At 52.7% G+C, this 27,515-nt stretch overlaps 1 protein-coding gene across 5 annotated transcripts in view; it reads right to left on the reverse strand.

Moving 5' to 3' along the window:
• The window catches only part of LOC105479801 (DNA methyltransferase 3 alpha), a 114,810-nt gene that overhangs the window by 51,829 nt on the left and 35,466 nt on the right, over positions 1-27,515 (reverse strand). For 3 of the 5 annotated variants that reach the window (XM_011738093.3, XM_011738092.3, XM_011738094.3), the window contains exons 3-4: positions 20,985-21,089; positions 3,055-3,325 (exon numbers count right to left, since the gene is read on the reverse strand). In XM_011738093.3, coding sequence (XP_011736395.1) covers positions 3,055-3,325; positions 20,985-21,089 — 376 coding nt within the window. Of the gene's footprint in view, positions 1-3,054; positions 3,326-15,307; positions 15,816-20,984; positions 21,090-21,856; positions 21,991-27,515 lie in introns of those variants that run through there. The other 2 variants (XM_071076304.1, XM_071076305.1) reach the window with 2 other exon arrangements.

Below are 27,515 nucleotides of genomic sequence, written 5' to 3' on the forward strand. Positions count from 1 at the left end.
AAGAGACCTGGAATAACGGGAACTGAAAGGAGACCACGGCCGAGCCACATCCTCTCCGGGGCCTTAGTATCCTTCCTCATCTGAATCAACCAGCTGAGCATGTGTTCTATGTCAGCTGACTGCTGGAACCGTGACCGAGCCTCTACAGCCTGATTAAGGCATTGCCCGTTGCACACTGGCAAAGCCTAGGCCACTGCCCACCCCACTAGGTAACATCTCACCAATTTCAGCTTCCAGGCAGTGCACAGTGGCCTTCAGGGATCCTACTAGCTCTCATCCCTGCCAGAATCTATGCTTCCTGGATAGCTGGGGCCACACCGGAGTGCACCAAGGCCAAAGTTTGGTATTTTTGTTTTTTTTTTTGAAATGGAGTCTCACTCTATTGCCCAGGCTGGAGTGCAGTGGTGCAATCTTGGCTTACTGCAACGTCCGCCTCCTGGGTTTAAGTGATTCTCCTGTCTCGGACTTCTGAGTAGCTGGGACTACAGGCATGCGCCACCAAGCTCGGCTAATTTTTTTTTGTATTTTTAGTAGAGACAAGGTTTCACTGTGTTGGCCTGGCTGGTCTCAAACTCCTGACCTCAAGTCATCTGCCCGCCTGGGCCTCCCAAAGTGCTAGGATTACCAGCATGAGCCACTGCGCCCAGCCTCAAGGCCAAATTTTGGAGGTCAAGGAGACTTAAAGAGTTTTTGCCTACCATACTCAGCACTAAGATTCTAAGGAAGATCCACCTGTCTGAAAGTCCCAGACCCAGGAATCATCCTTGACAGCATCTCTCCCTCACCTCTCATGTCCCTGGCATTTGTCCCCTCCCTTCATCTCCGCTGCCATCCTGCTTCCCAGCTCCTCCATTCCATCCCAGGATCCAGATGACATAGTGAGCTTTTCAAATTGCAAAGCTGATTACATCACACATACACACTGTCCGCCCCACCCCCACCCCCACCTCCGCACCCCACCCCCGCCCCCAGCCCCAGCAGCCACCTTGAAGGCCTGGCCTGTCTGCCCCAGCACTTTCCACACCCTTCTCCTTTGCTCTCTACACTCTAGCCTTGTGACATCTGTCAGTCTGCTGGGTGCCCTGCTCCCTCCCACCTGGGAGCCTTCTTCCCTGTTCTCACTCTCTTCCTCTACCCCTCACCCAATGGACTCCCTCGCCCTTCAGCTCAGGCTGGACAGCCCAGGCCAACTCAGGTTCTTCATTGTAGTTCCCCTGGACATGTTTCACTTCCCTTAGAGCGCTTATCTCCATGTGTAATCCCATCTTTTTAAGCGTGGATTTCTCATTAATGTCTGTCTCTCCAGCTGACTGTGAGGTCCTTGAGGGCAAGAACCAGGTTTTTGTTCATAACAGTTTCCCTAGTCCCTGGTATGGATCCTAGCACACCCTGAATGGGTGTTTTAAGAAACACCTGTTGACTGAGCGATGCAGGAGCCCTTGAGAACAACTAGAAATGGAAGCAGGGAAATCCCAAAGTGAAAACAAACCCTCAAGACCAGAGAACAGCTTTGGGGCTATGGCTCCATGCTGCAGGGCAGGAAGGAATGCCATGACCCTGGGTAGCAGCTTGGCAGGAGTCATCGTGGGGTCCTGGGAAGCGAAGTCAACTGCAGTCAGCCCATGAGGAACACCACATTTGGGAGGGCAGGGCTGATGGGTTCTCTCACACACCTGGCATTGTTAATGGGAAGAATGGTGTCTTCTCCCTTTCCTCAGCTGTCTCATTCCTCTCAGGCCCTTCCCACTCCCAGGAAGCATCAGACAGTCCAGGACCCGTCTCTGCACCAAGCCCCATTCCAGGACAGTGGAAAATAGTAGAAAGGCACAAGACCAGGACTGAATGAGCCCTGGATCTGCCACTTAAGGTTGGGGCTCCATGAGCAAGTCACATCATCGCTTTTAGCCTCAATATTTTTCTCCTGAAAATGAGGATAATCATATCTCTTGAATAAGATTGTTAGAGGAGTAAATAAAACAACTAATACAGATTCCCTCTGTAGTGTTCTGCACCTAATGGGAGCATCATACATCTTTTTTGAATAATAAATGAATAAAAGCTTCTTAATAAGTTTGAAAATGTGTATTCTGGTTCTCTATCCTGCATGAACATTAGGTTGGATCCATGCAAAATAAGTTACGCCAATTAATCAATTTACTCATTCCATCATACACGCTTGGAAGGAAGACTTTTTGAAATTAAAATGCACATATGCAAAACAACCTGGCAGGGCCCTGGGAGGATCAAATGTGATAATGTATGAGAAAGCGCTTTGTAAACTGTGAAGCCCTGTACAAATGCTAGTTGTCCTCATTACTAACATGTTTACAGCTCGGTTGGCCCTGAAATTGCTGGCTTAACCTGAAAGAGAAAAGTGGGCAACTTTCCAGGCTTCCAGGGTTAGGCCAAAAAGTCCCCAGATGAAGAGGCCTGGACTGGGCACTACACAGAATACCCTCACCCAGCCCCCTCCCCATGCCACTGTCACAACCAAATTTCCAGTCGAGTCAGCCCAACTAGGGTGGGCTTAGGACCTCTGCACTCAGGGAGGCAAACAGGGTGTCTGCTGCCCTTGAGTACCCAGGCCATGGACTACAAATACAGCAATCCCCAGGAGCTGCAGGGCACGTGGGAGAGTGAGCAGGCCAGGCAGAGCTGCAGAAAACTAAGGCCCACAACCAGCCACAGAAGGCGATGGAGGGACAGCCATTATCCCAGTCTAGCAATCGCTGGCGTTACGAAAGCCCACTGTTGCCAGATCTAGCTTTTTTTTTTTTTTTCATGAGAAGCCAAAACTCCAGACTTTTATGTGAAATTTTTTGATTTTTAAATACTGGCAACTAATTTTTTAAATGTTTAAAACACTCTATGGGCCAAATAAAACATATGTGCAGACTGCATCCAGCCAGTAGCCTCCAGGCCATAGCCTTGGCAAGCAGACCTTTAGCCACGACCCAGCCCATCCTTCCTGGGACCTGCTGGAGACCCAAGTCCCTGACTCTCAGGGTATGTTGGTGGGCCCAGAAGAGGCTGCCCCTGGTGCTGAGGACTCACCCGCTTCTGCAGGTGCTCCTCGGCCCTCCTTGGGGGTACAGCAGCCATTTTCCACTGCTCTTGAGGCTTCAGGCGGGGTCTCAGCTGCACCCTCTCCCTCTGCTGGGGTCCCGCCCTTCTGCCCCCCAGCAGGGCTCCCCTCCTCTGGCTGGGGCTCACTCCGCTTCTCCAAGTCCCCGTTGGGTAACAGCTCTGAGGAGCCTGAGTCCTGGGCCATGGATGGGGACTTGGAGGTCACCGCAGGGTCCTTTGGCGTGTCACTGCTTTCCACCTGCAAATACAAGAAAGATATCCAAAAGGAGGGTTAGATCAGTAGGCTTAGCCTGTTTCGGATTATTGACCGCTCTGAAATTCTAGAGAAGATTATGCACTTTCTGTCCAGAAATTGTGTTCATATAAATCTTCAAGCAAGCAGATACATTCACAATTTTGCTTTCAATACCAAAGGATTCATGGACTTGACCCCTTGAAATCACGGGTCTGTGGACTCCAGCTTAAGAAACAGGAAAAGAATCCAAGCAGGTTTGGCAGCCTGGTTGTACTTCTCAAGGGATCTGTACCCCCACCCCACCACCACTCACTGAGGTTACATAGGATGTCCAAACCATCTCTGCAGCCCCTGTTCAAAAAGAAATGCTCTGGCCAGGCGTGGTGGCTCACACCTGTAATCCTAGCACTTTGGGAGGCCGAGGTGGGTGGATCACCTGAGGTCAGGAGTTTAAGACCAGCCTGATCAACGTGGAGAAACCCCATCTCTACTAAAAATACAAAGTTAGTCGGGGATGGTGGTGGGCGCCTGTAATCCTAGGTACTCAGGAAGCAAGAGAACCGCTTGAACCTGGGAGGCAGAGGTTGCGGTGAGCAGAGATCGTGCCATTTGTCTCCAGCCCGGGCAACAAGAACAAAACTCCGTCTCAAAAAAAAAAAAAAAAAGGCTCCTTGTGCCACCTATAATCCAATAAGAAGCCCCTCCTCCAGAAGGTTGCAGTGCCACCAGATCAAGTCTGGGACTCAGTCTGGTCTGCCTTCTGTGGTCAGTGCTCTCCCAGCTTTCCTCTTGATCTCTTGAGGCATGAGAGTCGAAGGAGGCCCCCTAGAAAAGCGTTCTGTGGGCTCATAGCCTAGCACAGCCTTCTCCCTTGGCCTGGGCCGCCCCAGATTCTTTCAGGCACTCAGACCCAGAAGAGCAAAGGCTCTGGCAAACAGTTTTCAGGCTCTGCAACAACCCTTCCTGAGCACTGGGGTCTCTCATTCCCTTCAAGGGAAATCATTTCTTTATCCCCTAGAGTCTAAGAACTGAACTCACTAAGGTTCCAGGTAATAAAAATCAAATAAAGAATAATCGTGGCTGTCTGTGCGTATCACTGCACAGTGGACAAAGCTCCTCACTTATTACCTCCTCAGAGTTTCTCAGCCTCCCTGGGAAGCAGGTGAGGAACCTGAGGTTCTCTGAAATTTTGTGATTTGCTCCAGGTCACAGGCTTTGCAAGGACAAAGCAAGAGCAGGAGAGCCGGTGCCTGCTGTGTGCTCTGCTGTGGGTATATATTCAGTCCTCAGCCATCCAGAGGCAAGTGGGCCAGGACACCTCAAGAAGAATGGAGGTGTCCAGCATGGGACAGGAACAGGCAGGGGTCCCCACGGCTCGACACTCTGCCACACCCACAGGCACCAGGCTGCACTCAGCAACTCTGCCGTGCTGGCTCGGCTCCTTATGCAGAACACCTACCCAGTAGAAAGGCAGGGACAGCATCAGCTCAGCAAACCTCAGATAAGGCACTCAGCACCTCGGTTTCCCCACCTGTCAGATGTCTAGACCAGAGATGACTGGTCTAGACCAATGGAAGTTTTGTCTTTTTTGTCTTTTTTTTTTTTCTACTTATAAAAGTCAGACACATATATCATAAAAAAATCAAACTATAGCCGGGCGTAGTGGCTCATGCCTATAATCCTAGCACTTCGGGAGGCTGAGGCAGGAGGATCACCTGACGTCAGGAGTTTGAGACCAGCCTGGCTAACATGGCAAAACCCTGTCTCTACTAAACATTAGCTGGGCGTGGTGGTGCATGCCTGTAATCCCAGCTATTTGGGAGGCTGAGGCAGGAGAATCACTTCAACCCAGGAAGTAGAGGTTGCAGTGAGCTGAGATTGCGCCACTGCACTGGGCCACAGAGCGAGACTCCATCTCAAAAAAAAAGAAAATCAAACTATACAAAAAAATGAATAATGCTAAAAGGTTAAAGCTCCTATTTCAGCTCCCTACCCCCAAAATCTCTCCCTGGAGGTACCCATTATTAACAGTTCAGTGAGCATCCTTTCCAGACTTTTTCCTATGCATTGACAATCATGTGTAAGTTACATGTTTATACATATGTATTCATATACACACTCAGATCCAGAAATGTTTTTTTCCAAAAGGGTATCATACTAGTCGTAATGTTCTGCAACTTGCTTTTTCACTTAACAAGCAGAGTGGGCATCCCTCCATCCCAGTGCAGATGGATCTGGATGCTCCAAAATGTATGCATGCCGTTCCCTGATGGTGGGCATTTGGGCTGATTTGCTTTTCGCTGCAGTGAATACCCTTGCACTGACAGCTCTGTACAGCTGCGTGTTTCCATGGGACGGAGTTCCAGAAGTGGTCTGGCCGGGTGAAAGGGCCTGTCCAGCTAAGTGTGCAGAGATACTGCCAAATTCCCTCTAGAGTTTCCCACCACTCAAGTGCACAGCCTGAGAGAGCACTGGGTCTCCAGCCCCTCCCCTGCAAAGCCCTATTTCCAAGGCTGCTTTTGTTCTAACGGTCTAAGACTTGAACTCTGAACCCACTGTTATTTGGTGAGGAACCCCAGAGGTGGCAATTAGGGACAACGGCCTTGGGAAAACAAAAACAAAAACAAAACCAGAGTCTTCTCAGGTATGCTTTCCTCCCTGGACGGGGACCCGGGCACAGGGAGCAGCTGGAGAGGGAGCAGAAGGAACTGCAGGGCCTGCCAAGCTCCTTTCCTGCTGTGCAGGGCGGCTGGGCAGTCCTGCTTCCAGGAGGGAAGCGCCCACAGAAGCTGCATGTGTGTACTCCTCAGCAGTTGGAGGCAGAGGGCTGCAAAGAGAGGAAGAGGAGGTGACTGGTGAAAGCGAGAAGTCCTCTGCTGTGCCTGGGGGCTTGGGCTGATGCCAGCAGAGTTGGGAAGGTCAAATCCAGGAAGGAAAGTGGACCCCTGCCTATCGCCCCTGCCTCCATCCTGTGTGTCAGGACCCTCCTCAGAACTCAGAACACCTCTCCTCCCACCCTGCTTAAGCAAAGAGGGCATTTCCAGCCTAGAATGGTCCTCCCTGGTGTAAACCCTGTCTGTCACCCTTCAAGGCTCAGTCATGAGCCCCAGCAGCCTGAAGAGTGGAGTGTACCCCTGCACTGACAGCCACCTTCCAGGGTCCAGCTGTGCCAGGTACCCCAAAGCCCCCAACATGGCACTACCACGGAGGTGTGCATGGGGTCCTGTCTGGCCAACTTGAGCTAAGAAGCTTAGGTCAGAGACAGACTTTTGCATGGCTGCATCTTCCTTTCTTCTCATCATTTGCTGCCCTGCAGACACCTCAGATTGGGGCAGGTTCTGAGCCCCGCAAAGCTGCTGGAGGCAACTCCACTGTCACTCACTTCCTGCCTGGGACCACACGGCCTCCTCTCATGCTGGGACTCACTTCCTGTTGACTGCTGACTCCGTAGCATAGAGACCCATGAGGGCCGTAGCATAGAGACCCATGAGGGCCGACTCTGAGGCCCAACACAGCCCCAGGCTTCCGACCAACCCAGTCATTCATGCACACTAGTAAGCCCTGCCCTGGCCTCTACTCACTAGATGCCAGCACCTCTCCCCAGTCTGCAACAGCACCAGAGGCGCCATTCTCCTAGAGATGCCCTCAAAGCCAGGTGGGAGTCGGGCACGCTGGGCAGATGATGGGGGAGCAGGGCATGGTGCTCATTTCCAGCCCCAGGTTAGCTCACCAGCTGAAATCCCCACTCCCGCATCTGGTCCACATCGTCCTCTGCCCAACCATCCCCTCCTGCTCATCTGCTCGCTCAGGTTCTGGATGAGCTGATTCAGCCAAAGTTCTGGGGTTAGCGGGGGCCCATGACTTCTGCCACGCTCAACCCTTAACTCATCCTACCCATCAAGAACTCCCTCAAGCTAAGTGTGGCTCCTCACTGGGGCTCTCTGGGGCTCAGGGTAACCAGCAGGACAAAACCATCCAGAGGAAGGAACAAGGTCCCAGTCAAATGGCCTGAAGCAACTGTCCAAGTCTCTGGGGAAGAGCTGGGCGCTCACTGAAGGAGCCATCCCTGGTGAGAAGGGCAGAAACCTCAGCCTGGAAGCCCAGAAGGGAGGGGTACCCCAGCCAGGCCTGGCCTCTTCTGCCCCCAACTCCATGCCCTCCTCCCAGCCACTCTCCTCCCCTCCTTTCTCCTGTCTCCACACCTTGTTGACCTCTGGAGGGCAGAGACTTTGCTTGATCCGGCTGGACTTAGCACGGAGTGGGGCACCTCACAAGTGCTCAGCCAATATTCACAATTGATTCGTGAATGGCAAAGACGAGGCTAAAACTGAGAACCTCCTGCACGCAAGCTACAGGGAGTTTCAGCTTTGCTGCCATGTCTGTTAAACAATCTGCTTTTGTTTGCTTTTATTTTGACAGTCATCTTGAAAGGAGACATAGCACACCCCTGAGATACTCATGTTGCCCATTATCTGGGAGAGGGCTGGGTTGTGGGTGCCGACCATCCTAGAAGGCACCACCAGCAGGTGCAGCTGCAGGTGACAATTTCCGAATGGGAAAAGCCGCAGTAAGTACCCATCACTTCTCCTCCCATGGGGGGCCAGATGGGGGACACAGGAGGGTTGTGAATCTAGTATCATTCTAGATTTCAGTACAGCTCGGTCCTATCACCCACTGTCCACCTACTCCCAGCCGGTATGCCTCACTTTGGGTCTTCAAATCCTGCCTGCTACTACCTGGGGTCCCTCAGAGTTTGCCACCCTTTGCTTTCCTTCTGGGCAGAACCCCCACCTTGCCTCCGGTTTTTCCTCAGTCCTCTCCTGTGAGCCGCTTTTCGAGGCAGGTTAAGGCCGTAGTTCTCAACTGGGGCAATTTTGCTACCTCCCCACCAGGACATTTTGGCATGTGTGTGAAGACTTTTTTGGCCACCACATGGTTGGGGAGAGGTGCTGGCATCTAGTGAGTAGAGGCTAGGGAAGCTGCTGAACACCCCACCAGACAGAGGACACCCCCTACAACAGAGATTTAGTCCAGACAAAATGGCAATAGTGTCTTTGAAAAACCCAGGACTGAGGGTAGGGGCAAGGACAGAAACTGCCTTTATCTAAGGAACGCTTTTTTTTTTTTTTTTTGAGATGGAGTTTCACTCTTGTTGCCCAGGCTGGAGTGCAGTGACGCAGTCTCGGCTCACTACAACCTCCACCTCCTGGATTCAAGCAATTCTACTGCCTCAGCCTCCCAAGTAGTTGGGATTACAGGTATCCGCTACCACACTTGACTAACTTTTAGTATTTTTGGTAAAGATGGGGTTTCACCGTGTTGGCTAGGCTGGATTCAAACTCCTGACCTCAGGTAATTCACCCGTCTCGGCCTCCCAAAATGCTGAGATTACAGGCATGAGCCACCATGCCTGGCTTAAGAAACACTTTTTTTGGCCAGGCGTGGTGGCTCACGCCTGTAATCCCAGCACTTTGGGAGGCTGAGGTGGTTGGATCACGAGGTCAGCAGATCGAGACCATCCTGGATAACATGGTGAAACCCTGTCTCTACTAAAAATACAAAAAATTAGCTGGGCGTGGTGGCGGGCGCCTGTAGTCCCAGCTGCTGGGAAGGCTGAGGCAGGAGAATGGTGTGAACCCGGGAGGCAGAGCCTGCAGTGAGCCAAGATCTCGCCACTGCACTCCAGCCTGGGCAACAGAGTGAGACTCCGTATCAAAAAAAAAAAAGAAACACTTTTTTTTTTTTTTTTTTTTTTGAGACAGAGTCTTGCTCTTTCACCCAGGCTGGAGTGCAGTGGCATTATCTCAGCTCACTGCCACCAGGCCTGGCTAACTTTCGTATTTTTAGTAGAGACATGGTTTCACCATCTTGGCCAGACTGGTCTTGAATTTCTGACCTCGTGATCCGCCCACCTCGCCCTCCCAAAGTGCTAGGATTACAGGTGTAAGCCACTGTGCCCGGCCTAGAAACACTTTTGTAAACTTTTAAAAAACTGGGATAAAACATATATGACATTTACCATTTTAACCCTTTTTTTTTTTTTTTTTTTTTTTTGAAACGGAGTCTGGCTCTGTCGCCCAGGCTGGAGTGCAGTGGCCGGATCTCAGCTCACTGCAAGCTCCGCCTCCCGGGTTTACGCCATTCTCTTGCCTCAGCCTCCCGAGTAGCTGGGACTACAGGCGCCCTTTGTTGCCCGGCTAGTTTTTTGTATTTTTTTTTAGTAGAGATGGGTTTCAACGTGTTAGCCAGGATAGTCTCGATCTCCTGACCTTGTGATCCGCCCATCTCAGCCTCCCAAAGTGCTGGGATTACAGGCTTGAGCCACCGCGCCCGGCCTATTTTAACCCTTTTCAAGCGTACTTTAAGTACACTCTTATACAGCCTTTACCCCCATCCATCTCCAGAACTTTTTCACAATCCCAAACAAAAACTCTGCCTCCATTCAGTACTAACTTCCCAGTCGCCTCTCCCCCAGTCACCACTCTTCTACTTTCTGTCTTCTAAGGAGCATTTTAAAGTCTGTGTGTGGAAGGATCTGGACCCCTCGGCCCCCTGTAGTTGGCAGGTGTGGACAGCTGCTGACCCAGCCTCGCCCTGAAGGGTGGGGGTGAACCCACCACACCCCTCACTGCTGTCCCCTCCAATGCATGCCATGTTTGTTTACAAAGTGCTTTCTCACCCAATCTCCTTACACCTCATACCTCCGAATCTAATTATCTGTGTACTGTGGCCTCCCTCCTTAACTGTGAGCCTTGCATTATTTCACATTTTTTTGGGGGGGGGGACGGAGTCTCGTTCTGCCGCTCCAGCTCACTGCAAGCTCCGCCTCCCGAGTTCAAGCGACTCTCCTGCCTCAGCCTCCCGAGTAGCTGGGATTACAGGTGCCTGCCACCATGCCTGGCTAATTTTTGTATTTTTAGTAGAGATGGAGTTTCTCCATGTTGGCCAGGCTGGTGTCAAACTCCTGACCTCAGGTGATCCGCCTGCCTCTGCCTCCCAAAGTGCTGGGATTACAGGCAGGAGCCCCGGGCCGGCTGATCTTATTTAACTTTGTGAGCCTCTCCACCTACGGCTCTCTAGCATCCCACACAGGACTGGGCATACATATGCTTATAAAATTAATAAATGTAATTTTCAAAGGGATCCTGGGGGAGCTGGAGCGATGCTCGCTTTTCTGAGGCCTGCCTTGGGTCACACGCCTCTGAGCAGTAAAGCTTCCAGGACGGCCCAGGTATAGGGGAGACATCTGAAGACCGACTCCCACTCTGGGTTGAGTCTCAAAACAGTGCAAGCTCACAAACGCCCCCAGGGTTCGGAGAAGGCACAGGTGGCAGTGCAGTGCCCAAGAAAGGCTGGGCAGAGGCTGGTGGCCTTCCCCTGACCAGCGCCCAACTCAAGCAAAAGCCAGAGGCAAGGCAAGGAGGAGCCCTCTGCTGTGGCCTGCCCAGCCGGAACCAATTCCCCAGCCCTGCCGCCACCTCCTCTTCCCCCTTTGCCCAAAGTCTGGGCGAGACCCAGACCTCCTGCCCCTCCTTCACTCCAGGCAAAGCCTTGCCTCCCAGGGTGGGGCAAAGTCTGAAACTCCTAATAGGGGGAGGTGATTTTTTTCTTTTTTTTAAGAGACAGGGTCTCGCTTTGTCACTCAGGTTGGAGTGTGGTGGCACAATCACGGCTTACTGTGGCCTTGAATTCCTGGGCTTAAGCAACCTTCCCGCCTCAGTTTCACTAGTACCAGGGACTACAGATGCCTGCCACCATGCCTAATTTTTTATGTTTACGGAAGTAATTTAAAAAAAATTTTTTTCGAGATAAGGTCTCACTCTGCTGCCCAGGCTGGAGTGCAGGGGTGTGACCATAGCCCCCTGCAGCCTCAAATTCAACGATTTTCCTATCTCAGCCTCCCAAGGAGCTGGGACCACTGGCGTGTGCCACCATATCCAGTTAATTTTATGGAAGTGATTTTTTTTTCTTTTTTTTTTTTGAGATGCAGTCTCACTCTGTTGCCCAGGCTGGAGTGCAATGGTGTGATCTCGGCTCATTACAACCTCCGCCTCCTGGGTTCAAGCAATTCTCCTGCCTCAGCCTCCCGAGTAGCTGGGAGTACAGGCATGTGCCACCACGCCCGGCTAATTTTGTATTTTTAGTAGAGACAGAGTTTCTCTATGTTGGTCAGGCTGGTTGTGAACTCCCAACCTCCAGTAATCCACCTGCCTCGGCCTCTCAAAGTACTGAGATTACAGGTGTGAGCCACCACGCCCAGCCAGAAGTGATTTTTAAGTATTGCTTTACTATTGTTATCTAAAACCCAGGAGGAGGAGAGGTGAGGGTCATGGTACAGGGGAGATGAGGCCCTGGCACCTGGGGCAAGGAGCCCTGTCCCCAGGCTGCAGCCCACATGCAGCGCTCACCCAGGAAGGGGGGGTTCCATGGGGGTGGGGGATGGGTAGATGCCATTCTCCCTCCTCTCTTGCCTCTTCCTTTCCCACCAGGAGCTCCTCTTGCTTACTCTCCCAGAGCCCAGCAGATAGGGGGGTGACCTCACCTTGGTCACCCAGAGGGCCGGACCTGCCATGGTGCTTTTAAGGCCTCCGTGAGATCCATTCCATGCCACCCGGGAACCCTGGCATCAGGCCAGCCACGGTCTCTTCACCGTCACATGCACAGACTTGAGAAGGAGGCGCCCCCACGCCTGCAGACACCCACTGCCAGCCACAGGACAGAGGGGTGCGAGGAAGCCGTGCGATGCCAACACAGACACGCCAATGAGCCCCTCCACTTGTACCGCAACTCCTCGCTCCTTCCAGTTCCTCAGCTCTGCAGGCCCATCACCCCTCAACTAGCCTGGATTTTTCCAGGTTGACTCTAGTTTCAGGAAACAGCTGCATGTCCACGTAAGCAGGGCAGCTCTGCCCCCGAAGCATTGGCACGGGGCCATGACTGCCCGCCCCCGCCCTTCCTGCAGCCCCCTTCCCCCTGGCAGCCCTCACCAGAGATCTGATAGCAGCTGGAAGTGGCCTGTGGCAGGGAGAGCCAGAGAGGCCCACCCCATGCCCACTCCAGGAGGGGCCAGGGGTCCCCAGATGCCCCCTTGCTCAGCCTTCCTGGGATGGACGGAGCAGGCTCCAATGCTATGGAGCTAGGACCCTGACTCCTCCAATTTCCCTTTTCCCTGTAGGGTAGCTAAAAGCGCCGCCAGTGGGGTCAGGGATGGTGGGACCAGAGGCCACAGAGGGATGACTCCGGAAACTCTGGTCCCAGCCCGGGCACCCCCACCAGGTCCTACCATTCCCCTCACCACATCTGCTGGGAGCTGCCTGTCTCCCTCCTCCCCAGAGATCTCTCCACCCGTGTGTCTGAGGAGAGACCTCTGGGCTCAGCAAAGCCTTAGAGGTCACTCAGTCTGTGGCCTCGCTAGGTCGTCACAAGCCACGGCAAACGGATGCCAGAACGACCATGCGCAGTAAGTGGCCGGCCCACTCAGGGTTCTGTTTCCAGCGGGTAACTGGTCCACCTGGAAGAGGGCCTGGCTGTGCTCTTTGAAGTCAACCTCAAAGGATTTCAGAGTGAGCTGGAGGCTCCCTTTAAAAAGCCATTATGCTGGCTGGGTTTGGTGGCTCATGCCTGTAATCCCAGCACTTTGAGAGGCCGAAGCAGGCAGATCGTCTAAGGTTGGGAGGTCGAGACCAGCCTGGCCAACATGGTGAAACCCCATCTCTACTAAAAATACAGAAAAAAAGGCCTTTGAGCCCCCTATGCTCAGGCCCGCTCCCACATTGTGGAGTGTACTTTCATTTTCAATAAATCCCTTCGACCCTAAAAAAAAAAAAAAATTAGCCAGGCATGGTGGTGCACCCCTGTAATCCCAGCTACTCAGGAAACTGAGACAGGAGAATTGCTTGAACCCAGGAGGCAGAGGTTGCAGTGAGCTGAGATCGCGCCACTGCACTCCAGCCTGGGCAACAGAGTAAGACTCCTCTCAAAAAAAGAGAAAAAAAAAAAAAAAAAAAAAAAAAGCCCTTACGTATGAGAGATCCCATACGTTAAGTAAATCTCTTTTGAAGTTGCTTCTGTTTTCAATCTCTGCCATCCCTAGAGTGACAGGTTTGTAAGAAGGGAACCCACCATGGAAAATGGTGCTGTCTTTTCTGTGCTTCGTTTACCTTTCTGAAATTTCAAATGGGTGTCCTCCCTCCGCTCCCCAGCTGTGCTGTGCTCAGCCCACCACACCCGACATGATTTCATAGCCTTAATCACGTCCTCTCCTTTGTCTCTGCAGACCGGGGAGTCCTAATCTCTTTAGTCTGTCCTCTCTTGGCAGCCTGGCCTTCCCCTTGATCAATTTAGTGCCCTTCTCTGGAGATTTTCCAACTCACTCATGGCTTTCTTGAGGTAGGAGAACCAAAATGTACAAAATTCTCTAGGTGGGGATGATGAAAGAAAACCCATGTCAACAGCTCTCCTCAGATGCGTGTGCCAGCGCGTACCTGCAATGGGAGGAACGATGCAGGTGCAGCACAGGCCCTAGAAAAGCTCATGGGGCCCCAGGAAGGCCACCAAGACCAGGACCTGTGGGAATGAATGACTCGCTGAAGGTGGCCCTGGGATGTGGAGAGATGAAAATAAACACAGGGATTATTTTTGGAAAAAAAAAAAAAAAAAGGAGATTCTGAGATTCTACTTAAATGCTCCCCAGATAAGATCAGCTATGTAAGGTGGCCTCAACAGGGGCCCCTTCCCCATCTGCTCCCTTCCAGAAGCCTCGTCTCTAACAACAACGCTGACGCTGTCCCTGTTGTGCCATTGCTAGGGCCTCCTTTCACCCCTTCCTCTCCAGCGTTCCCAGGGGCAGCAGCACAGGCTTGGCCAATTCTGCCCCGCCACCGCTACCCCCCACAGGCCCTGGGACTTTGCTGGCGCCCCCGCCCCCTCCCCTCTTCCAGCATGTGTTCATGTTCGGGGATGAACGCCATGCTCACGGGTGCCAGAGCCAGTTTCTCAAACACGACTCCTATCACGTCATATCCGCCTCCTCACAACCTTCCAGATAACACATTTTTCAGAGAGGATAAAGAGTAAAAGCACCTCAGGCTGCCTGCAAACTACCTTTCCAATCAAGATTGAGAACATTTTTCTTCTTCTTTTGAGAAAGGGTTTTGCTCTGTCACCCAGGTGGAGTGCAGTGGCACAATTAAGGCTCACTGTAGCCTCAACCTCCCGGGCTCAAGAGATCCTTCTGCCTCAGCCTCCCAAGTAGCTGCGACCACAGGCGTACCACCATACGCAGCTACTATTTTATATATATATAATTTATTTGTTTTGAGACAGAGTGTCCCCTGTAGCCCAGGCTGGAGTGCAGTGGTGCAATCTCGGCTCACTGCAAACTCCACCTGCCCAGGTTCAAACGATTCTCGTGCCTCAGCCTCCCAGGTAGCTGGGACCACAGGTATGTGCCACCACGTTTGGCTTTTTTGTATTTTTCGTAGAGATGGGGTTTTGCCATGTTGGCCAGGCTGGTCTTGAATTCCTGGCCTCAAGTGATCCACCCGCCTCGGCCTCCCAAAGTGGTGGGATTACAGGCATAAGCCATTGCACCCAGCCCTGTATACATTTTTCAATGCATCCCTAATCCCCTCAGCCAGGCCTGTGTCTGTGTGCTCACAGCCCCTACCTCTGGGCCTCCCCACACTCTCCCTGCCCTGCATGCCTTCCTTCCTCCACACCCACCTCAGCAAGGTCCTGGGGTCAGGGGTGCCTCTCACTTTCCCCTTGACTTCTCCATATGTCACCTCCCTTCTAAGGCCCAGGTCAAGCCCCACCTCCTCCGTCTTCCCTGGCTTCCCAGCATCCTTAGGAGTCCCACTGCACTTAAGTCCCCACCACAGGCTAGGCCCTTCCATGCGGGACTCCAGTAGCGGGTGTCGATTTCACCGCTCAGGTCGGGGAGTGGGTGGGTGGAGCTGCAAAGTTCATAACCATAGGCTCTACCTCACAAGCAGTGTGTCGGCCAGTCTTCCTCACGCCTTCCAAAACATGAGGCGACAGAGTGGGCAGCAGCGTGTACTGATGCAGACTCACAGGAAGAAGAGCCACCTCCGGGAGTGGGCCAGGGGCTGCAGCCCAGGAGTGGGAGACACTATGTCAGGAAGTGTGCATAAAAGTGAGGGGCACCATGTCACCGAGCCGAGGTCCGAAGGGTTAGCCCAGGAGGGGCTCTGATCTGAAAACAGACAGGGGAGCTGAACTCTGTCTTAACTTGGAGAAGAATCAAAGGTCCTGTTAGGCTGGAAAGCTAGCCAGTACTGCAAACTTCCAACAGCTGCCCTAAGCTGTACCTAGCTGACTTTTGCTACAGAAGAATGGTTCCCTAACTTCCCCATTTATACCCCAAGTCATCTGCTCTGAAGTGGGGCAGTTTGCTCTCTTGGACTGGCTCACTCCTGTGGTGTTGGAGGGTCAGCCCTAACACCGGCTTGGGCTCAGCTGAGCTCAGCACCAGCACCCAGCCCCCTCCTCCTCCTCCCTCCCTCCCATTCTGGGTTATTCTTAGCAGGAGGTGACCTCAGAGTGCTCCCTCTGAGCAAAAATAATCCTGAGGAAGTTGGTGGGTATAAATTGTCAATGAATAAATACGCATCGCTAGTAAATAGGGGATGGAGCCCCACAGGGCCACTCACCCCCCAGGGCCTGCTGGGCAAAGGCAGAAACTCTCCCTTCAGGGCTCCAACCAGAACCACCCAGGAAGGACAAAGGCCTCTGCAGGACTGTCTGGGCTGGTGACCAGGCAGGAACCAGCTTCAGACACCCACGTTTGTCACCCTGCAACATCCTTAGAGGCTGCCCTTTCCTCCCCACCTCACACCCACACTGGCTCAGCTCCACGCACTGGCCCCCACCTCCCCATCATGGGCACTGGCCAGCCCGCAGGCCCTGGCCCAGGTGCCAGCTCCCTTCCTAAGCCCCGCCCTGCCCTGCAGCTGACTTCCTGTTTCCTGTTGCCGGCTCTGACTGCAGCATCCTGGCTCTCTGGCCAGTGCTGCAGCCAACTAGGCCGTTGCTGGTTTTAAGCAGGCCCACCTCTTCGCCCTCAGCCCCCTGCAGCCTTCGGCACTTACACACAGGCTCCCTGGTATTTGTGTCAATAACTCTCTTCAGTTATATTTTCTTTGTATGCTTTTTGGACCAGTTCCACACACTTTTTCCAGCAGCCCTGAATTCACATGTTAACTTAAAGACAACCCCTGGGTAGGTACCCAGGAGCCAAACTGCATGGCTGCAGTGATAAGGAGGAAAGAGCACCACAGGCTTTGCAGTTGAGAGGCGTGAAGTCCAAGTCCTGATCATCTTCCCTGAACCTCAGTCTCTTCTTCTGAATGTGAGGATAATGAAAGTGGTCCCCAACTACCTCATACAGGTTTGTCGGCATCAAATAGGGTAACCCCTGTAAAAGGCCTTTGTAGGCAGTAACATGCGGCATAACTGTGAACCTTTATTGCTGGTCTCTGCCCTCAGCGTGGCACAGCTCAGTGACTATGCAATGGTGGTGCATTTTCAAACAGTCGGGGATGAAAGCTCAAGCTTTGGTTTCAGATTTTTAAATTTTCAAGGCAACAAGAAATGATATGGTTGTAAAATATAAAATCACAGCACGTGGATGTGGCAACATTATCACATACACATAAAAGCTTCTGAATAGTTATACTCAGTTCTGTACCGACAGGTAACAACCAGCGCTTCTCAAAGTGAGGTCTGCAGACCACTAGTCCCATGTGTGTGATCGGTGGGCTTGGAACTTGTCTTTATCAGTTCATTTTTGTTAATTTTAGAAACAGTTCGAGAAGGGAGAGGCCAGTGTGGGTCACAGTGGCTGAACTGGGCTTCATTTCCAGGCTAGGTTCTGCTGCGCTGCGGTGCTGGGGCAGGCGGAGAGAAGGCAGGCTGTGGAATTGTGTAAGGGGTGGGCAGGAGGAGTGGCTGGCTGGTGTGTTTGGGGAGCAGTGAGAAGGTGAGGTTTCTGCGGCCAAAGGGGTGGCATCAGGCATAGCAGGGGAAGGAGTGGTCAGATGGTGAGGGGCTGGAATTCAGATCTTGTCCACTAAAAAATGGAGTCCCCGGGGGTTCCTGAAGAGGGACGTGCCGGTGCTACATTTACTGTGATTATGTGTGGCCTCTTCTCTCCAGCACACTTGGCTGAAATAGAAGGCATCTTCCTCTGGTGGCTTCCCGCACATGGTCATTGCTCAGGAAGTGGAAAGTGTTTGTCGTAAAGAGAGCACACTGGCCTGGGCATGCAGGGGGCAGGTGGAGTCTGGTTTGGGTGAGGGCAATGCCAGGGGGCAGAAGGCACCCAGGAACAGATGCCTGTTGAAGGCCAAGAAAGACAGTCGTTGGCGGCAAAAGGAGGAGAGAGCCCAGGATTTCTCGGGCTTGGGGGTGGGACCTGGTGAGGGCACTAAGTGGGTGTACCTGGACCCTCCCTGTCCAGTGCTGGCTGTGGAAGGCCACAGCCTCCAGCCAGGGTTTCATCTCTTACTTCCCAGTCCCCATCCCCCATCACACCTGTCAGGACCTGAGCCAAGCTCCCTCCCTAGGTTTAGCTGGATGACACACTCAGCTGTTTTAAAGCTCCTTGGCAAATCTATTGCCAGGGCCACAGCTGCAACAGGTCCTCAGAAGCCCTCTCTGCTGTGCTCCTGCACGGGAGGGGAAGAGTCCAGGACCAGCACCTGTGGCTACAAGGGCTGAGCCTTGGCTGCAGCAGGAATCCCCCAACATGGGCTCCCAGGAAAGGCCGTGCTGGCTGCTGTCCTTGGGGTCAGTCTCTCTTGGTTCTCCAATGTGCAAGGAGTCGCTTTCCCAACAGCTGACTTCCCAATCAGCTTTGCCTTTCCCATGCTCCTCCTCACCCTGGGCCTCTCCTGAGAGGCCAGGAGACTGCAGGTGTAACCTAGGACTTATGCTAGAACACATCCAGACCACGAGGGGCATCCCACGGCTGCTGAGAGGCCGATGCTGGGCCCCCACCCCACAGGCCTGCACCCCAGCCTGGTGGACACTGGGCCCTGCAGTGGAACAGGTTTTTTACATAGCCAGCTCTGTACGTTGTTTTTTTGAGACGGAGTCTCGTTCTGTCGCCCAGGCTGGAGTGCAGTCGTGCAATCTTGGCTCACTACAGCCTCCGCCTTCCGGGTTCAAGCGATTCTCCTGCCTCAGCCTCCCGAGTAACTGCGATTACAGGTAGCCGCCATCATGCCCAGCTAATTTTTGTATTTTTGTAGAGACGAGGTTTCGCCATGTTGGCCAGGCTGGTCTCAAACTCCTGACCTCAGGTGATCCACCCGCCTCGGCCTCCTGAAGTGCTGAGATTACAGGCGTGAGCCACTGCGCCTGGCCCAGCCTGCACATTTGAACTCTGTTTTGCTGTTTGCCAAGTGCCCCAAGATGTGGACAGGGCAGGCTTTACTGGCAGCCGTATTTTCCCAATGAGGAAGCAGCCCAGAGAGGTTAGGTGACTCGCTCAAGGACACATGCTGGGAAGCATTAAATCAAGGTGCTGCTCTTCTGTCAAACTACGGTTGCCATGGCCTCCTGAAGAGGAAAGGTTTGGCTGGGCAGGGGCAGGTCTGGCCTTTGCTGAGGCTCCTTGGCGCTTGCAACATTTCATTCTCACAGGGGCGAGGAGGTTTTCTCCTCTATTTTTAGAAGGCGAACCTGAGGTTCAGGCAGCAGCTGTTCAAGGTTACACAGGTGGCCAGTGGTGGAGCCAGAATTTGAACTCAGGTCTCTTGGACCCCAAAGACAGTGTTTTTCCTTCTGCACTGGAGCCTGCTTCAGGCCATGGGATGTATGACCACCGGCCCTTCTCCCCTCACTCAGCAGTGCCCCTCTTCTCTGTCATTGTCTAGGTGATATCCCCACACTCCTGCCCCTGACTTCCTTGTACCTTTTCACCTGAGTGCTTCACTCCACCTCTCAGCGATGTGGCTACTCTCTGATTCCGAGACTCAAAGATGAATCAAAGGATTGCTGGGTCTTTATCTGCTACAGGTGGTGGCTCTTGTCCTCAGAAACTGGATGGGGACAGGGGCAGTTTGCTTAGCAGATTGCAGGTTGCCAAGCCTCAGGAGGCAGGACATGCTGCAAATGTGCAGTCACCAGTGTGCTCTGATGCCAGCCTGGCTCTCCTCCCACAGCTTCTCCATCAAGGTGCCCTGTGGGTAGAGGAGGGTGCAGGGGCCCTGGGAATCTAGAGTCTGCTGCCAGCCAGAAAGTCCTCGGAAGCCCCGTTTTATCTTTCAATGTCATGTGAATTTTTCATTCCAGGCCATAACATATCCACATTTGCTTTAATATTAAAATGTTTAAAATTACTTACCAGTAAAATGACTTCACTCGGGCCCCACCCCCCCTCCAAATCTTCAGGCAGAATTGGCAGGGGTACGTCTCAGTACCCAGCAGGTTCCCATACCTCCCACCTCCAGGAACCCACCCCCTGCCTCCACCATCCCATTTCACTTCAGTCACCTTCAACCCAGCCCTCTACCCCAAGGGAGCAAGTCCTGGGCTCCATACCTGCTGAGAACATTTCTTTGAAGGGCTGAGTAACAAATCCAGAGCCTCTGACTCCCCCTTACCTTCTTGCTCCAAGTTTACCACTCTCAGCTAGAAGCGGCTAAAAGAAATGAACCAGCTGTCTCTGGCGCTGGGAAATAATGACTGCTCCACGTCTGACTCTAAGTCCAGGGGTCTTGTTCTCCAGAGCTGCCCCCAGGCCTCAGCAGCCCTGGTTCCCAGAAGCCTGGGGCTGGGGCTGGCCCTGCAGCCTACAGGCCTGCAGGACTTCCTTCCCCAGGGCCCTGGTTCTCCTGCTCCCTCACAGAGACCCCTCAGCCTGCATCTCCCCTCTCCAATTTGATCAGACTCCCAGGCCTCAGTTCCCTTCCTCCAGGTAGGGGCTGAGACCCAGGGTGAGAGTGTGGTAGGGAGGGGCCTGCATAGACAGTCCAGGGAGATCTTAATCCAGCCTGGGATTCTGGCAGGCCCTCTTGCTTCCCTTCCAGAGGGAGGCCAGGAGTCAGGGGCCTGGTCCAAGTCTTAGGCCCAAGAGCAGCCAGCCAAGTCCCCTGGCCTCTCAGGGCCTTCAGTTCTCTATGTAGAAAACAGGGAAATGTGGCCAGGCGCGGTGGCTCACGCCTGTAATCCTAGCACTTTGGGAGGCCGAGGTGGGCGGATCACTTGAGGTCAGGAGTTTGACACCAGCCTGGGCTACATGGCGAAACCCTGTCTCTACAAAAACTACAAAAATTAGCCGGGCATAGTGGCACATGCCTGTAATCACAGCTACTTGGGAGGCTAAGGTGGGAGAACTGTTCGAACCTAGGAGGTAGAGGTTGCAGTGAGCTGAGATTGCACCACTGCACTCCAGCCTGGGAAACAGAGTGAGACTCCATCTCAGTAAAAAAGTAAATAAATAAATAAATAAGAAAACATGGACATGTGAGGGTGGGATTTGAAAAATGGGGTATCTGCAGCTGGAGGGGTGCACCCCATCACCTGGTCTTAAATGTCTCCAGGTTCCTGCAGGACACACATCACTGCCATCGACAGCCCAGGCACATGTGTGTTGTGTGTGTGCACAGGAGGGTGTGTAGAATGTGACACTCACCGGGGGGTGCTTGCGCTTCCTCCCAGGCCTCCCCACCTTCCGTGCCGTGGTGCTGGGCTCTTGGCGCTCCTCCTTGCCACGCGGCTCCTCCTGCTCCTCTCCGTCCTGCAGGCACAGACACAGCCTATGAGGCCAGAGGTGGATCCAAGCAGTGTAGCATTCCAGGCCTGTCAGGGGCTGGCCCTGGCCTCCCTTCCAGCCCCAGCCTCCTCCTGTTCCACGAGCCACACTCCCAGGGCTGTATAATATACCTCCACAACCTCCCCTCCTGCCTGGTGAGGCTTGAGTCACCCCTCAGAGCCCCACTTAAAATATATCCTTGGCCAGGCACAGTGGCTCACGCCTGTAATCCCAGCACTTTGAGAAGCCAAGGCAGGAGGATCCCTTGAGGCCAGGAGTTTGAGACCAGCCTGGGCAACATAGTGAGACTCCATCTCTACAAAAAAACCCACACCCATATATAAATATATAAATAATACAGATTTGTATATATATATAAATAATACATCCTTAGGGGAACTTCAGGGCAGACCTGCTGCCCCAACAGAAGGCATCTCTCCCTCTTTATTACTACATTTTCTAAACTATAAAATTATAACACAAGCTCTGATAAAGGATTTGAGTTAAAAGTTTATTTATATGAGAAAGTTTTTGTTCACAGGTACACAATTACATTTGTGATCTACTTAAGGAATCACCTTTATTGAAAATAAAATCGCCGGGCGCAGTGGCTCACGCCTGTAATCCCAGCACTTTGGGAGGCTGAGGCCGGCGGATCACGAGGTCAGGAGATTGAGACCATCCTGGCTAACACGAGGAAACCCCGTCTCTACTAAAAATACAACAAATTAGCTGGGTATGGTGGCACGCACCTGTAGTCCCAGCTTCTAGGGAGGTTGAGGCAGGAGAATCACTTGAACCTGGGAGGCGGAGGCTGCAGTGAGCCAAGATCACGCCACCGCACTCTAGCCTGGGAGACAAAGCGAGACTCCGTCTCAAAAAAAAAGAAGAAAAAAAAGAAAAACAGGTGAAAAGAAATATTAAATTTAGTAATATCTACTTGAAGTCCAGGCAATGCTTAAAATGAACGACCGTGGAAAGTGGAGGACTTGTACAGCTGCGAACATCCCTGCCATGTGGAACTGGCACCATGCACGCCTGCCAGCCTGCAAGAGGGTCTCAGGGACCACCGAATCTCAGTTCCTCTCCATCTCTTGCGTTCACTGAGTTTGGAACAGAAGTTTGTTTTACTCCCTACCCCTCACATAACACCTGTGCAGGGCTGGGCCCTGACGTGCTTGTCTCCTGGGGCACAGAGGCAATAAACCTAGAAAGTCCTGCCTCACTACTCCAGCCTGGCCACAAACCACCCACAAGTCCCTTCTGACTCAGCCGGGCTCTGGCATGACTAATCCCCAGCAGAAATGATGCTGGGGAAGGAGGGAGAAAGACGCCCTGACCCTGCAGACGGACCACAGGCTGTTCTTCATACCCCGCATGATGTCAGGAGCCAAAGATGGCTTTTGGGCCCTCCCTGAGGAGGGTGCCAACCCAGGGAAGTGCTGGCAGCACAGATAGAGAAGAGGGTCCACAGCTCTCCTGGAGACCTGAGTAAGATGGCCCTCAACATCCTACTCAACTTTCATTTTCTGTGATTGCAAAATACCTTGTGGTTTGCCACATTAATTTTTGGTGATAGTGGGACACACAAATGGAAACCTACTGTGACCAGTTGTAGACGTAAGACCAGCAGGAAGAGCATCCCTGGCCCCTCCATCCATCCTCCAGCTGAGGCATGTCTGCAGGGCAGACCATCATGGCTCAAGTTCTGGGAGGCCTCCAAAGACATGCACATGGAAGGTGAACAGAGGTGCCCGGTCTTAGCACAGGTGGTGGCCACAGTCAAGCTGGAGACAGGCAGAGCTCACACAAGAGATAGAGAGAGAATGCTCGGAGGTGCAGAAGAGGTGTGTTGTGGGAACAAGGAAGGGGAGAGCTGCCAACGCCAGAGACCAAAGCTGTCTGAGAAAGATACTGAGGATGAGGAGGCTTAGCTAGGGGTCAGAACGGCTGACCTTCAAGAGCACCGTCACTAAGCTGTGCAGAGTGACATGGCAGTGTGGGCTGGAGAAGGGCCAAAGAGGACAATTTAAGGAGCACAGCGGAGGAAGCATCTGGAAAGGACGCCAGGGGACTGGGAAGCCCCGTGCTGTCTATGGAGGGAGAGGCCAGCCCCGAGGCTGGAGATCCTTCAGGGGCTCTTTTCAGGAAAGCACAGCAGAGGGGCGGTGGGGGCAGAAAGGCTATGGAAAGAGGAGCCAACTCGTGGGAGCCTTCATGAGGGCTCAGGGTGCCCAAGGGCACACGCCCCATGGGAGGGGAGGCCTGCTGCTTCTGAACCATCTTCTGAAGACCCCAGACCCACCCCCGCAAACGTGTAAGAAGGGATCACACAGAGAGGACGTGTTGCCAGTGCAGCTGAGTATTTGTGAACGTTCTGATTGGATCTACGCAACTGCTAAGAATTTCAGACTGAGGTGGGGCTTCTGATCCGATTCTACTGGTGCCAAATGGGCACTGTCTTGATCAGCACTTGTAAAATCACCAGGGGTCATGTGAGGTCATGGAAAGAGCAAAGTGGGCATGAGCCCAGCTTGTCCATTTCCTTGTTACAGTTACAGGAGCAGCCTCTCGGAGCCTCCGTTTCCTCATCCATAAAATGGGGGTATGGAGGTGTCCATCCCGTCTGCTTCTCGGGTTTTGAGAAGACAGCTTCACAAAAGGTCTGCCCCTTTGTCTGTTTTGTTTACTGCCGAATCCCCAGCGCCTAGGGCAGATTCTGGAAAAACTCCTACTGCCCCTAAATTCTGGGCTTTAAACTATTTCTTTAACAAGCTGCATTTGTGACAGAGGGATTCATTTGACTTCTTTTATTGTGAACTAATCCGAGATGTGAAAGCCAACCAGAGCTTCTGATCAGTGAAAGGGAACCACAGTTACCACACAGCAATGACCTAAAAACAAAGACGCTTGACATTTCATGATGGGCACCAGCTTCCATCGGGCATGTGGAGAAAGCCTTTGGGGGCCCCTACAGGCCACCCCTCTGCCATATGCAGTCCTGCTGGCATCTCTCACCTACACCATGTGTGCTGGGCCTGGAGGTGCTTGGCACATCTTTTTCCCTGTTGGATTCAATTCCATGCAACCCAGCCCAGGGGGGAGGGGTGGACCCCCCGGTGCCAGGCCACCTCTTCAGGTCCTGACAGGTCCAGAGAGGGCGGGGAGTGCCAGGCAGGGGTGCTCTGTGTACCCCACACCTGGTGCAAGGAGCTTCACGGCTGGTCCAGCATTCAGGCCCCGCATGCTTCTGGGCCATGCTTGGAGTCTCCACGAGAGCCAGGTCTGAACAACTCCTGGCCCTTCCCCTTGACATTTGGCTGTAATCGCAGTGTTGTGAAAAGCACGTTCTCTTCCACCGGCTCTTCCTCGATGGAGTCTTAGGGCAAAGCGGGAAGTGATGCTTCTGCTCTGGGCCTGCCTGAGGTTCCCTCTGCAGAGGGAGGGGGCTGACACGCCGAGAAGGGTAAGCAGATGGCTCGGGCCGTGCCCCTCAACGGCTCCAAGGAAGCGTAGCAAGTGGTTCATTCTTGCATCTGTCACGGGGTCTGTTTTATTCCATATCTTTGCTGATGGGTTGAGCAAAGGAATGTAAAATATGCTTATCAAATCTGCAAGTAGCCCTGAATTAGTAGGCGTTGCTAATACTCTGAAAGAAAAGAATCTGATCTGTGGTGACGTGGAACAGCTGAAAAACAGTAACACGGTTCACGGGAAGAGACTTGAGCCCAGGTTGGTCTCCTCATCTGTCAAGCCAGGGGATTGAATTTGTCCACACTTCCAGTGCAGAGGGGAGGGGCGGAAATTCCAGACAAGTAGGCTTTGGAGAGGGCAGAGCCGGGCTGGGAGTTTCGCTCTGCTCTTTGCTTAGGAGTAACCTGAAGCTCTTTAACCTCCCTGAGTCTTGCTCTCCTCATCTATAAAATGGGATGATACCTACTTCACAGTGATGTTATAAGAATTAAATGAGGTGATGTAGCAAAAGTTTGACACGTGATAGTCACTCAAGAACTGCTACCTTCCCCCGCTCCACACATCCTGATTCGTACTTCACTCCCACTCCATCCTCCCCAACCCCCTCCTTGCCTCGTGCAAATCCCAGCACGCCGCCCACCATATGCAGTGATCCCTCACTACCACACAGAGCCCAACATCTGGCGGGTGCTCCTGCCTCAAGATATGTGGCAATACCAGGGCTCTGGGAGCTTTCCAAAATGCAAAGCTGATTATGCCACTCTGCAGAGCTTAAACCTTTGCCATGGGGGTTTCCGGGGGCCAGGAGGATCCAGCCAAGCTCCTCAGCTCATGTGCAGGACGGTCCCCAGGATTTGGCTGGATCACCTTGGTCTCCTCTCCACACTGTGGTCCCAACAGACAACACCAAGCGCAAAAGCAAACTGCTTCCAGCCTCAGTCCCTGGGCATAGACTCTTCCTTCTGCCCGCACCACCTTCCCGTCAGGTTTATCAGCAGACTGTTACTTGCTTTTCCAGCCTCATATCCTGGATTCTCTGCCCCTAGGCCCCCTCCTCCCATCCCCTGCCTAGACTGAGCTAAAAGACCCTTTCTCTCCCATAGTTTCCCTACCCAGCATGACAGTGGTCAGCTCCTTGAGGGAAGTGTGGGTGTCTGATTCATGCTGGCATCCAGAATGCCTAGACTGATGCACTTAGTCCAAGGCAGGCACTTGATGAATGACTGTCACAGAGTAGGTGCTTGACATGAGTCCATAGACGCAAATAGAGGCACACGTACAAATCTACAAACCTGTACAAATACAACTGTATACCAGGTTCCAGTGCCTCTCGGATCTTTACGATTCCAGATTAGGAAACAAGAGGACTAAAATGTCCCTTCTAGACTTAAACATAATTGTCGCTTTGCATTTATATCATTCTTTGCAGCTTTCAAAGCACCTTCACATTTGGTGGCCTGTGAGATTAGGTGGTTCCTCTCTCTAAACTTCTGAGGCTATGATCTGACCTACATTTCAACACTGCTCACTGGATGGATTATTTTAAGCCATATACAACGTCTCATTCTGATGCGCTGGGCTATGACGGTAATAATCTCTCACATTTGCACTGTACATGGTAATTAACAAAGCATCTTCATATATGTTATTTCATTGTATTCTTACACTTTACGGAAAGCAGAGCTGGTATTATTTTTTTCTATTACACAAGTGAAACACCTGAAGCTCAGAGAGATTATCTGACTTGCAGGGATCAGAGAGCCAGGAAAGGAGGCCTTTAGAACCAAAATTTACACCTTTTGTTTACCAGCCCATGGATCTTTCTACTGCAACATGCCACTATACTCTACCACGTCAACAGACACACAGTGACACCATAAAGATAACAGGCAATCCAAAGTCAAGGCACACTGGCATTCACAGGCACAGACACTCTGGGCTGGCTGTGCCCAGACACAGAACCCCTCCCCACAATAGATTTATGTTTCTTGAGGCCCTTGCCTAGAGACAGCCAGCCTGACATACGTGTGTTCCCTTCAGTACTTAAACCGGATGCTACTGACCCAGCATCCGTCGAGCAGATGTCTCAAGTTGGTGCTTGAGTCGAGGGGATGAACTTGCCGGATCTAGCCAGCTACTTGCCCGGGCCCCCTGGGACAAGAAGCATGCACAGCCTTTGCCAGCTGGCTGGCTGGCCTCCCAGGGACTGTCTGTGATCATGGGATTCAGTGAAACAAACTGGCTTCTGCAAGAGGCAGAGCCCTGTCCCGGGCTGCCTGAGCACCAGGCTCTGAAGTCACAGCCACACGCTCGCGTACCCCAACGCCATACACATATGCACATATGCTCGCATGCACACCCGTGCCCAGGCCAACCTGCAGAGGCTGATCCCAGCGTGAGGGGTCAGGCAGTGGCCTGGGAATCACTGTAGATGCACATGGGCCCAGAGCCCTCCAAAGCCCCCTACTTTTTCTGATCTCAGTCACCTCCCAAGGCTCATTGGCCCTTTATTTCAATTATTCAACAATATCCAACAAATAATCATTGACTGCTTAGGTGGTGTCATAATTACTGAGGAAAGCCCTCCATCCTCCTGAAAGGCCACTCTCCTGAAGGGGAGGGGCTGTGTTTCATTGGCGCCTCTGAGTCCCCCACATTTCCTGGGTACTTGCACACAGAGATGTTCCAGAAATGCTAAATAGCTGACAATGCTGGTGCCCGTCTGGTTCCCAGGCCCTCCTGCCAGAGCTGCAGCCCCTTGTCCACAGCCTGTCCACCTGGCTGGGGCTTCATTGTCTTCTGGAGGTTCAGGGTGGGACAGACCTCACACCCACAGAGCAGCATACCTCAGCCCTGTCCACCTCTGAGGTCTCAGTGCCATCACAAGGCCAGACATAGGGGTGCACTCAAAAAATCTATTGAGCACCTACTGTGTAC

Source organism: Macaca nemestrina, chromosome 13, assembly GCF_043159975.1.
Source record: "Macaca nemestrina isolate mMacNem1 chromosome 13, mMacNem.hap1, whole genome shotgun sequence".
Taxonomy (NCBI): domain Eukaryota; kingdom Metazoa; phylum Chordata; class Mammalia; order Primates; family Cercopithecidae; genus Macaca; species Macaca nemestrina.